The sequence below is a fragment of the Xiphophorus couchianus genome, chromosome 11, assembly GCF_001444195.1.
Source record: "Xiphophorus couchianus chromosome 11, X_couchianus-1.0, whole genome shotgun sequence".
NCBI classification, from domain to species: Eukaryota; Metazoa; Chordata; class Actinopteri; order Cyprinodontiformes; family Poeciliidae; genus Xiphophorus; species Xiphophorus couchianus.
In genome coordinates, this window is record NC_040238.1 from 13,091,337 (window position 1) to 13,104,172 (window position 12,836).

The 12,836-nt window shown below is 39.5% G+C and overlaps 1 protein-coding gene across 13 annotated transcripts in view; it reads left to right on the forward strand.

Annotated features, from left to right (window-relative positions):
* ncam1a (neural cell adhesion molecule 1a) overlaps positions 1-12,836 on the forward strand; it is a 295,827-nt gene that overhangs the window by 197,195 nt on the left and 85,796 nt on the right. For all 13 annotated transcript variants that reach the window (XM_028030584.1, XM_028030587.1, XM_028030585.1 and 10 more), the window contains exon 2: positions 12,669-12,743. In XM_028030584.1, the coding sequence (XP_027886385.1) occupies positions 12,669-12,743 (75 nt within the window). The remainder of the gene's footprint in view (positions 1-12,668; positions 12,744-12,836) is intronic.

The window sequence follows — 12,836 nt, forward strand, 5'->3', positions numbered from 1 at the left end:
GCCTTGTGTTTTATAACATTTAACAATTTTGTCCTTTAGTCTGACTGGCTCTACGTGTTTCCTTTTAATGGCACAATTTTATCTGGTAGCTCCAGAGCATTATGATGTTCTTTCAACCTTTCAGCCTTTTTATGCTGCATTCAGTCCCGGCTTTGTAATTATGTGCTGTTATAATAAGATGGCTAAAAATATCATATTAAAGAGGGATAATTTACTGAAAATGCAGGCGAGTGTGAACACAATTTTTCCAGGACGGCTGCAGATAAACTCTTGCAGTAGATCTAAGCCAATAAAAAAATTGCATCCAATTACACCAAGGCATTATCTGTCCCACACCACATGCACATACGTGCATGCTCAGCCATTAGTTATGAATGTAAACGTGTGGCAGATTTGCTCATTACGCAAAGTTTGGCATCATTCAACCGATTGTTGTATGAACTTTAATCTTGCTGGCTATAATTGGCCAATACTGGAGTAACATCCTCAGCAAAACCAGAGAGTACTTTGTCTACAACACCTTCTGTATGTGCCTAAAGACTGCTACAGGGCACAAACAAAAACCTTTTGCTGTAGCCACTAATGCTGCTGCAGGACTAATAGCTTATGTGTACACAGTCGGCTTTTTTTTTCTCCCACTAATGGCGTTCCGATACTTTATTTAACTGGAAAGGCAACAATGAAGCTCTCTACAACAGATGTCCCATCACAGATGTCCCAAAGTCACCATCTTCATTTACTATCAAGGTTTAAACCAAAAAGTAATAATCGTCATCACTTCATAATCAATCAACCAATCTCCGATGTGCCCTCCGCTGTACTGGAAAAACAGCTTTAAAAACAATTTGTAGAGCAAGTTTTGTTAACAGCAGCTGAAAAGGTTGACACTGTTCACCACTTCTGACTGGGTCCATTAACAGGTCAAGTGTCGATTTCAAATTTAAACTTTGTGTTGTTCTGATGCAAATCTGGCAATTTAACATTACTGAAGCTCGATGTCTTTACTGAGGTTTTTGTGTTTTGAACTTGAACGATCAAGGACGTAATAAACATCGAGTGTTTTAAACTTGGTGCTCGCGACATTTTGTTCTTCATGAACCTGCCTCAAACTCTGGATGAAAGCTTTACCTTCGTCTGGTCTCACAGTGAACCACAGCGTGGTTGCTCAGTGTCACTTTCTGAGGAGTCACGGTTTGCAAAAAACTGTGCTAAGGGACGAGATACTTTACTTTATTTAAATAAAAAAAATAATTTTATATATATATATGTTACTTAAATTATAAGTAACAAGACGTAAATAATTTTTTGTTATAACAAGATGGAAAGTTTGAGCTAACCTCTTGCTGAGATGTAATGCTATTGCTAGCTTGTACTTAGAGGTTGAAATTTAGTGTAATTGCAATTGCTATTTGTTTTTTGTCTGCATATTTAAAATGACAATTAAAAGCTTTTACTGCACATGCAAAAGAAAAAACTGTAGGTGAAGCAAGAGTTCTGAACAGCTACGTTTCTAAACTGCTGTAAATCCTGTTCTTGTAGCTGAAAATCGATTTTTTTTTTTTGTTCACAGTAGCAAAATAGCAGGTTAAAAAAGGGTTCAACATTTTCTTGTGCTTTTATTCTGTAAACAAATTCTTTGTTTTTGGCCAGTTTGTTGGACACCGCTGGGCATTGACAGAAGCTTTGATCCATACAAACCTGTGATGATGAATAACTGAGAATATGAAGAAAAGAAATCTCAGGATTTTTTTTTTTCTTTTCTGCAAGAGATCAACAAGGAGCTCATAGAAACAGCCGCTTAATGTTTGGAGCAGTGCCTTAAAGCACAGCGGGTTAATGATAAGTGGCAGTGCCAGCTTGGAAGGAGCTTTCAGCCAGTTAGTTTATTTGTCTCGGAAAAATATTGGAAACATAACGTTCAAGAAATACTTCTCTTAGATAAATGAAATACCATCTGTCATATCTGTCATGCAATTTCTTGTGCAGATCTTCTATTTACTTATCTTACCATTTGTTAACATCAATATCACTAGTCGCTGTAATCCTACAGATCAACAACAAATGAGACACATTATAATGAAAATAAATTGGTCAGGGTGTACACGTTTAAATTAGCTGCTGAGACTCACTTTTATAACAGAAAAGAGAGGAAATGAAAAAAAAAAAAGAGTCAAAATGACAGAAAAATTGCAGGGAATGAAAACTGGCTCTGATCAGATGAGAAACGATTCATCACGTTGTCAACAAGTTCACAAAGGCACCGAGACAATAACCTGAAACAACCACAGCGCCTTAACAGCTGCGGCAGAAATGTTTTAGGAATATATTCTTTTTATATATTTCAAAGAATTGTATGGAGATGACATTTTCTTTAACTTCTTCTAGGTGTTCATGTCATGGGATGTTTGTGTCCCCAATTATCCTCGAGTCGACTCCAAATATTACATAACGTAACACCTCACCTTTAACCTCACACTTCCAGACAGGAAAACGGTACAGTGGTTTTATTTTCACTGCACTGGCTTCCCTTCTTTTTCAGAATATTTAAACTTAAACTGGTGTTGAGTTTCTCCAGTCGCATCAAGTCCTTGAGGTCAGAGGCGTCATATTTATTTACAGTTCTATGGTCAAAGCTTCTGCTGCAGTGCTAAGACAGCTTCCACTGTATGTATTTGTGCATATTAAAGTACATTTTGTGTTTGAGCTATTAAAATAGGCAGTTATAAATGTTTCTGGAGCGTGATTTGAGAATTCACACACATTTTGGATGTGATGGATCGTTAAATTCCCATCATGAAGGTGCAGGTGGAGCGACCATGCCATGCTATCATGTCAATATGGTCCAAAATCTTAGTTTCTTACACCTTGTTGAATCTATATCACAAGGATTGTCCAGTTCTGAAGGCAAGCAACCCAATACTAGCAATGTCAACCTAAGAAACAAACTGGGCAACGTGTATGTATTCTACATACGTTTTTCAGAGGTTGCCTGAAGCTGCATCCAGTTGGTTTTGCATCTAAAATATCTCTTATGCATTTACTAGAAATTCCACCAACAGCTGCTGCTTCCGTCTGAACGTAATTATGCATAAATCTGTGACTCTAATTTAGTAAGAGATGAAACAGTGGGAGCTTTCTCTTGAAATGTGTTTCTGTGTGAATTGCTTTGAGACAGTGACGTTGTGTCGCTGGTGTGCTCTTGGATCCTTTCTCAAGTCGTCGGTCCCAACACTCCGACCTTTTCAGAGACAAATAACGCTCGGAATCAAATAAGGCACATATCTGTTTATTGGCGCCGTAAATTCACACACAGCTGCCTCTCAAGTGTGTGTGCCGTGGATGTGTGCATCCTTGTAAAGCCGCAGAGTGCTGTCTGTCTGCCCTTGCGTGGTGTGTGCTTGCTCTGACATGACTTGCATGTTAAGCACCTACAACTGACTCTTGTAGCCTCCCCTGTAATGGAGCCAGCCACCGGCGCCGGCCCAGCTCCAATTAGCCTTCTGTTTTTAACAGACTGTCTCAAACTTCAAGTTTTCTGAGATGAAGTCCCGCCCCCCACCCCCCACCCGCTTCGTATTTCTCTTTGCTTCAAACTCCCTCACTGTAAAACATAGCAAGCAGATGGCTGTGTAAATATTGTTACTGTTGCATAATTTGCTGATAAAGATTTCTGCGGTTCAGCTGCTAAATGCCTGTTTACAGCAACAGCCCATAAAGTCCATAATCCTCTCACAAGAGAATGGCCACCACTCACATCTCCTCACAGTGGTTTCAGGTCATTGTTACAAAAACCTCACAGGCATATTTGCCTCAAAGTACTGGGGGAGGATTAGCAGCGTATTAGCAGCGCACACCATTTCTGAAATCCCTTCTGAGCGAATCATAAGTGGCTTTAACTGTGCTCTGGCATTTCTTTTCTTTTTTTTTTAACCCTAAATTTACATTAAATGAATAAATCTAGTTAGTGTATATAATAAGTTGTGTGAAAAATGTGCATATACACCTCTGCTAAGGAAAAACAAAAAGGTTTGTCACCTGGATTCAACTTAGCAAATAGCACAAATCCTCCAAAGGGATAATTACTGCTTGTTAATTGGTAACAACTGATTAAATGAGTAGTTTTTCTCCATTTCCTTTGAAGAACAGCTCTAAGTTGAGCCAGACAGGATGGAGAGCATCTGTGAACATAACAGTGCTGGGTTGAGATCTGAATTTTGACAAGGTCATTCGAACACTTGTATATTCTTTGACCTAAACCATTCCATTGCAACCCTGGAAGGTGAACATGCATGTTTAATGTCACAGTCCTTCTTAACCCGATAGGAAGCTAAACTTCCCATCAGCTGTGACCAGATCCCCCATCATTGATGAGCAACCAGATCCCGTCAGCATGACGTGTGGGGGATCACGCATCCAGGATGACGGGTAGCGTTTGTTTATTGATTGGCTACCTGGGATTTTAGTCGGGAGTACAGTATATGTATGATGAGTAGAAATGCACAACATGCTGTTTAGATTATTATTTGTAAAAATATAGCTGTAAAATCATGTGTCTTTTACATTCCCTGCATAGTTAGGGGATACTTTATATTGATCTGCCTCATTTAAATCCAATAAAATACACATTTAGCACGTTTTAATTAGTAGCCTTGCTAATTACGTTTATAACGTAAATGCATCTGAATAATTTCTTTAGTTCTTCGATTAAAAGGTTCACTTTTGAACTTTGAATTAATAAATCGTGACTTCCTGTTTCCCTGGTGTGGAAAGATGTGACACAGAAGCCCATTGTTCATATTTGCTCTTCAAAGTTGAAGAGTTCAGTTTTGCCTTTCTTGTGTATGAAGACATTATGAATGCTGTAAATCATATTTAGATGATGTACATGAGGGCTTCTGCTTGCATTTACTCTGAATGCAACATCACCACTGTGTGTCAGCGAACAGCACATCTGTTAAATTTTTTATTTTTTTTAAAAATTGGTGCTTCATTTTGATCCTACAATCCTCCGTATCTACCTGCACTGTTGTGCCACCCTGAAAAATCGAAACGATGCACAGAACTCAGAGTCGACACAGAGCGGCAAGCAGCCTGGAGTTTTATCTCCACAAACTCTGTGTCGTACGCGAGTCAATACGCTCTGGCATTTTGAGCTTCTGTGTTCAGAGTTGTTTGTTATCCAGATCTTCTGCGGTTCAGGAGGTTTGCTTGATTGTAAATAACACATCAACTCCCATTACCGGAGCACCAAATACGGCAATCCTGCTGAAGCCGGGAGCGTCTCCACAGTGTACGGGGTTCCTTTGATCTCTGTGGCATAATTTACTTGCTTCAACTTTTCATGCAGAGAGCAAATGGCATCTAATGTCTCCTACTCACATAGATGTTTTGCATCTGGAGTGACCCAAAGCAGTCCACTTGCTCCTTTGATGAGCTCGGTGAACACCTTCATGGTGGGGGTATGTGTGTGTGGGGGGGTGATTATTTTTATTTTCCAGTCAGAGCAGGTAACAATCTGCGCCTTGGCTGGCTTGATCACACACACACCCGACAAATTCAGCAGAGTTAGGTTGCTGAAAACAGGGCTTTGTGATGACCGCTGCTACCATGTCGATTTATTGTCGAACGACCTCAGGCGAGCATCTTCACAAGGTTTTTATGATTTCAAATGTTGACGCACACATTTCTTACCCAGTTCCATTTCTGGGACACAGAACACATCCTTTAATTAACTAATATGTTCAGAATTACCCTGATAGAAAATACCAGTCTGGATGTTGTCCTTGCATGAGTCCTCTCAGGGTACTCCAGGTCTTCCCTCAGTCCAGAATCAGAACTGTTGGGTTAACTGATCTCTGTAAATTGCTGTCCTGTGTGTCTGTGTTGCTCTGCGATAGATTGGCGACCTGCCCAGTTTGTGCCCCAATAACTGCTGTAGACAGGAGAAGTATAATTTGGATAATCCTGACTGAGCTGAAACAGAAAGATTCATTCTGACTTAACTTTGGCCAGGAAATAAAAGGTTGTCTTATTTCAACTGTATGTGGTTAAATTGGCATCATTCAACAAGCAAAATAACATGGTAGCTTCACGTGTCGGGAATCTATTCATTACTCCTTGGTAAACACTGGAATGGCTGTTCATTATGCATGGACTTTGGAAAATTTGCATATTGTCTTTTGCACATAAAAGGTCAGATATATAGGAAGACATTTCTAATTTAACTTGTGTGCCTTTTATGCCAATTTCTCTCTCTCTCTCTCTTTTTTTTTTAGCTTCTTGAGTAATGGCCGCAAGGTTTCATTTTTATCACTTTGACTCTGAGTTCACATGAAAATGATGCCTTGGGAGGCCAGAAACCTTATTTTTTTCTGACAGTCTCAAAATATACCGATAGCTTTGCAAGGAAATATGTTTGATTTAACTGTGTCAAATAATTAAGCTTCCATTAACTTCAGGGCCCGGCTCCAGGGTATTTTCTCGCCACTGACTTGAACCGTGTCTAATATTCCTTAGCTGAGTGCGGGACTTAGTTTGGATGCAGATACAAATATTTATGGAGGATCAAGCTATGTTGGGCCAGATAACCACACAGCCGCGCATCTGATAACAAAGACTGGAGCTCTGAAATATGTACAGAAGCTCTCTGTTGTTTTAGTTGTTTTTTTTTAATCGAAGCAGAGTTTCTTCCAAGTCTAGATTAACTGAGATTCCCTGCGTTTTTCTGTGGAAGTATGCTGATCTGAATGATGGTGAAGTGCTGCTTGTGAACGAGCGTTGCTGTTTGTAGCTGTGGGAGTCAAACCAAGCTGAAGTGTGAGTGAAAGGACCCTTGAATGCAGACGGAGGGTTTTCTTTATAGATGACTGGAATCAAGAGGCAGTTGAACACGATACATACATATTAGCAGTGTCACTTTGGTCACTGTTGAGCCAAAGATAACTTCATCTTTTTCAAAGGCTAAAGCAAAGATGTTAATCTAATCTCAATTAAATTTTTTTTTTTAAATTGTTGGGGATCAACAGGAAGGTTTTTTGGTCTTTCTGTCTGTTTCTCCCATCGAGGTCTTATCGTTGAAAACTCTGGAAAGGTTCTCCATTGTTCCATGTTTTCTGCATCAGTGGATAATGTATCTCACTGTGGTTCTCTTTACTCCTAAAGCCTTAAAATATGACATGTTGCCTTTTGAGATCTGTTAGTCGACTTCATATTGTCAGTCGTGTTTAAGTGATTTATTGATTCTATATATGGAAGAAAATCAGGCCTGGGCATAGTTAGTGAAACTGGATTCCACTTTTTTTTTTTTTTAAATATGACATGCATATTTGGTTCATTATTTACTGAAGGTGTTCAATTTCATTTTCACACCGATTCAGGTTGGTTTGGACAGCTTTCCTTTCCCTCATAAATGCCATCATTGTTTGAAACTTGTACTTTGAATTTACTCAAGTTATTTTAATATTAATGAAACTCATCACTGTGTCAAAACAAAAGAAGCAATATACACAAGGGAGTTTTTTTTCTTCCTACAAGTAAATAAATTATCCAAAAAGCTTTTATGCTATTTTTTGCTATTTGCGTGTAAATAAGCATAAAATGTGTTAGTGCAATATGATTCCTGCTTTTCTTTTGTTTGCTTTATCAGACAATTAAAGAAAAAAAAAAACTATTCAAAGTTTGAAGCCACATGTAACGGTACTGTCTCAGCAGAGAGTGTAAGTGTGTGTTTTGTTGGAGCCATTAGGCTGCAACACCACTCCATCTTGGAGAGAGTGCAGAACAACCTGGAGAAAACGGCTCTGAGAACGGCTCTCTTTCCCACACCACCTGAGCTCATTTCTGTTGTCTTTACTGTTGCAGATATCATCATGTGATTTTTGGGCCAGGCATCTCAGTCTTAGGAGGCATTGTTAAGAGTTTACAGCGTGGCATATCTGCGATCTCACTCTCCGAAGGAAGGAAATAGAGACGCTGTTGTCTTTGTATCGACCTCCAGCCTGTGTAAGCAAACATTCGGAGGCCAGTGGTTTTCCATGGCTCTGAAGCATTCGTGCTGACTTCGAACAAAGGCTGGTGTTGTTAACATTGAAGGAAATACGAAAGGGACATTTACATGACTTCTTGAGAAAGCCAAAATAAGAATATTATTTGTACTTGAGTCACAAAATCACAATTTTTCCTTTTTTTTTGGAAAATCCTTAATGCAGCATTATTAAGGGATTTCTTCTCATTCTAACAGCCTCTTAAATTACCCGTTGAATTGCGTTTAAGGTTTGTATGCTACACATTCCTGCGTGCTTTGTGTTTGTCTACGCAATTAGGAACCAGACCAGAATTTTCCTGACGCCCCCAGAAATACTCTGCATGGCCATAAAACAGTCACACACACTGTTTCATTGGACCGCTTTGATCACAGCCGGCATTCACTGTGCCTTTGTTTCAGTAAGCTTCTGTAACGTCACCAGATTTATTTCCATCCAGTGTGGCATTCATTTTTCACCAAGAAAAGACCTTTCATTGATGATGGGAGAGTCTGACCAGTTTCCAAAACTTCGTAGTGGCGTTGGGGTCCGGACTTGGTGGTCGATCCATGAGTGTCCTGAACAATCAAGAGGGGGTTTCCTGCAGACCCAGAGTCTGTGTTTAAAAAGTTCAACAAAATAATAAGGTGTTAAGGGTAAAACTTTTGTATTAAGGTCAGTTAAGAAACATCATTTTTTGAACGATAATGAAACTTTTTTTCTTTATTTGCTTTTAGCTTCTTATGTGAGGTTCACATTTCAATAACATAAACAGATTTTGTTTTTTTAATGTAATGCCAATGTATCAACATTTAGCCATCTCTGAAAAATCCCATCCACTAGCGATTAAAACAATGTGATCTATGTCAATGATCTTATTTTGAAATGCAACCAGACATTCTTCTGTTAAGACGGAGAAGTTGCAAAGACTCGGCTAATGTCAGACTGGCTAACACAATCTGCCTGCCGTCTTTATGTCTAAGTGCTTAATAAATATTCTAAATTCCTCAGTTTCAACAAGCTTGTGAAACAAAATAAATGATAAGTAAGCTAATATCATTATCTGTTATTTAAAAAATTAGTGAAGTGAAGGACGTTAATTTCGTCCAATCAGGTTCAGTTATTGAGAACCATGATGACACGCTCGTCCAATTGTGTTGCGTTAGATTTTGTTCATCCAATCAGGTGTGGTTCTGGAGAAACTTCTTCTTTTGGAAACACTTCCTTATTCTGCAGACAGACCTACTTGGAACAATCTGAGCTTCCATCGCTCCACCGTCCGATGTTTATTAAGGATTTTCTTATGGCTACACAACTGTTCAATCCCAATCCCTCGACTTCCCTTTGACATAATGTGCAAAATACCCTTACTTTCACTATTAAACATACAGTAGCTCTGAGTTCTACTGTTGTTTTTCTTCAGTTTTATTCCACCAAATGTTTCAGTGATCGTCAATCACGAACATTCAAGATGTTTTCCGACCACATTTCCTCTGCAAAGACGCTGGATCAACTCTTTCCTCCCAGTTTTTATATTATGCGTTGGACAGTCCCAACTTTAGTCACTTCTCCTTAGAGGTTTTCCAGTGATTAAACCATTATTAAACAGACCAGCATCTCTTCCATTACTGCAGGATGCGTCTTTCAACATGCTCATTTAAGACATTAGAAGCTGTTCAACGCATCAGTTGAGCAACTGAGGTGAAATAACTTGTTGCCAGCTGAAACAGAAGAACCCTGCATTAATTATACAAAAGGAAACTCCTACCTATTTGTTTATTTGTCAAAACCAAGTGGCAACTAAAAAAAACAGACTGTGTTTAAAACAACAGTTCTTGTTCAAATTTAATTTGAACTATTTGAATTTGTAGCCGTTTTTTGTTCATTTGCACATAAAGTCGACTTGTAAGGTTGACACTTAAGGAGAATTTTCCACAAGTGGTTAGAAACAGAAATTTCTTGCTGTCAAGGACAAAACCTTGCTGCCCAACTACACCACAATCTACAAAATAGTTCCAAAAGAAGAAGGTACTTGTTATTGAAATACAGTAGTTTTAAAGTTCCAGTTCCCATGAAGAAGTTCTAGAAATGTGGAAAATACTGGATTTGTTTGTGCTTACGTAACATTTTTTTCAAGGAGCCTGTCAAAAAGGAAGAAAAGCAATGTTTGCCTTTTCATGTGAACATCTTCAGCGACTAAATAAACTGTATTGACTTCCTCAATTAGCAGCATTTAAGATGTGTGAGACATCTTACCATAAAGAATGGCAAAGCTCTAATATAACGCATGAAGACATCAAATGCTAAATCCTACACACAGCTTCTCATTCAGGCATTTTGGCTTAAACTAGACTTCCCACTACGATCTTCAAATCAGGCATTAGGAGGAGAAGAAGAGCAACAAAGGGCCACCGCTGCGGCCTCCTCCTCTCCGTCTCAGATGAGGTTTTTTTATCTAAAAAGCTGTCGCTTCTTGGAAACATCAATGGCGTCCTGTGCCGGGATGAGAGCTGGCTACCTGTGTTTGAGTGGCGAGGCCCCGCCAGCCGTTCCCGTGAAGCAGCTCCTGGCGAGGATCAAGCTGCAGCTGACGTTACTCATTTGTGTGAAGCGCCGACGTGCTGGAGGCTCAGCAGGATCTCTCTGTCAGCGCTGGATCACGATTCGCTGGCATTCTGCAGCCCGCACTTTTGCTGCTATGCTAATAGCGCGGAGGATAAAAGTCTTACAGTAAACCGTGTTGCAGTCAAAAGTGATTAAATTTGCACAAACGCTGAGGAACAAGCGGAAGTGATTTGCCTTTTCAACATTTAAAAAAAATTTTTTATACGGTTTGCTTAATTTTTTTTGCTTCTGATTTGGTGGAACGCAGGCAGGAACAAACAGCAGGTGCTGCTTTCCAGTGTCACCGCTCGGTTAGCACTGAAGAGCACATGCGTCTCAGGGAAAAAGGATATTCCTGGATTAAAGAGATTATGCCTTTCCCCTCACCTGGCAGGAGAAGCAGGATGAGGAAAACAAGTAGAGTTTTGGGGGGAAAAAACAACAACTTCGTTTTAAAGATTAAGCGAATAAATGAACCTTTATTTTGTATAGCTGAATGTGTTTACGGCTGCTTTCTGAGTCCCGGAGATTAAACCATGCCTCAAACCAACAGGTGCATCTCAATTATAAAATATAATTTCTTTTAATTAAATTCAGGAAGTAAAACTCGGAGATTATAAGCTTTATTCCACACAAAGTGTTTAATTTCAGGTGCTTACTTTGGTAAATTTTTATTATTCTCGTTGAATGAAAACCAAAAGTTCCGCTTCTCACATATAGAATATTACAGCAGACAAAAAAACCAACAGATTTTTGGATGAGTTATTGCATCAATGCGGCATGGCATGGAAACACCCTGCGTTTCTGATGAGCTGTTCAGGACGTCCAGCTTACTTTGGGTCATCTGCATGGTTGGTTCTGGTGCCGCTCATCTTCCTCTTCACAATAATCAATCGATTTTCTGTAGGGTTCAGGTCAGGCTAGTTTACTGGTGTTACCATGGTGACTGGACTGGTACTTTTGGCAGTGTAGGATGGTGCCAAGTCCTTGTGGAAGATGACATCAGCATCTCCTTGAAGTGCTCTGAAACCTCCTGCTAGCTGGCTCCAGGCAGAAGATGTGACCCCAGAAACGTCACACTGGACCTCAAACAAAGCGGGTTCTGTGTCCCTCTGTTCTTCCTCCAGTCTCTGATCTTAATTTCCATATAAAAAGCAAATTTTATTTCCATCTGACAAGTGGACTTTGCAGTAAACAGTGCTGTCCCTTTTCTCCTTAACTCAGGTGAAACAATTCTGTTTCAGGTCCAGAAGTACTTCAACAGAAGAAATGTGAAACATTTTCTTCTTCCACTCAACTTTCCATTGCTATGGCTGGTCATAACTCTCTTTAGAATAAATAGATGTTTGAATTATATCACTGTGTGTAATTAATTTATGAAACTCACGAGTTTCACCTATTTGCTTTATTGAAAGACATTAACCTCTTGATATTAACTTATTGAGCTGCACCTGTTCCATATTTATTTGTATCACCTGTAATGGATTCCTGTTTTCCTGATGCAGAGCTCGTTGAAGTTTATTTGTCTACATTGTCAGATATGTTGTTGATACTGGTCAAAGGCGCATATTGAATGATTTCACAAGAAAAGAGAAAAGCTCTGGCGAGACAATCGCAAGGACTCCAACAAACAGATAGAAATCTAAAGCTCTGAGGATGTGTGTTAGACCTTCAGCAGGACCTTGAGCAGGAAAAAAGTCTTCAGCCCAGGGCGAGAGTAAACAGCAAAGACCTACAGCAAATGTTAAATAAAAGCAATACACCCTCGTAATAAGTGTCTCAGCTTTGAGTCAGAATCAGAAACATTGTTCATGCTGTGAAGTTGCACTCCAGTGAGCATAGAAATTTCATCCCAGAGTTTCATTCACCAGATGGGGTTTGGGCTGAACATTGTGGGCTCTGTGAGCCCACAGAACTCTGAGCGTTGCCTTATTGTGCTGTGGCCCTGTGCCACCACTCCCCCAGATGAAAGCAAAAAAATAAATAAAACAAACAGAAAAAAAACTAATGTATATTTTCCTGTGTCTTCTTTTTTCCACTCAGCTGCTATTCAGGTGCAAATCACTCCGGCACAAGGGGAAATCAGCGTCGGAGAGTCCAAATTTTTCCTCTGCGAAGGTAAGGGAACACGCCTCATTTAGCTCAGCTTGATGCAAATTTCAACTCATCCATAAAATACTGCGAGTAGCATCTGAGGTCATTTAATAAAAG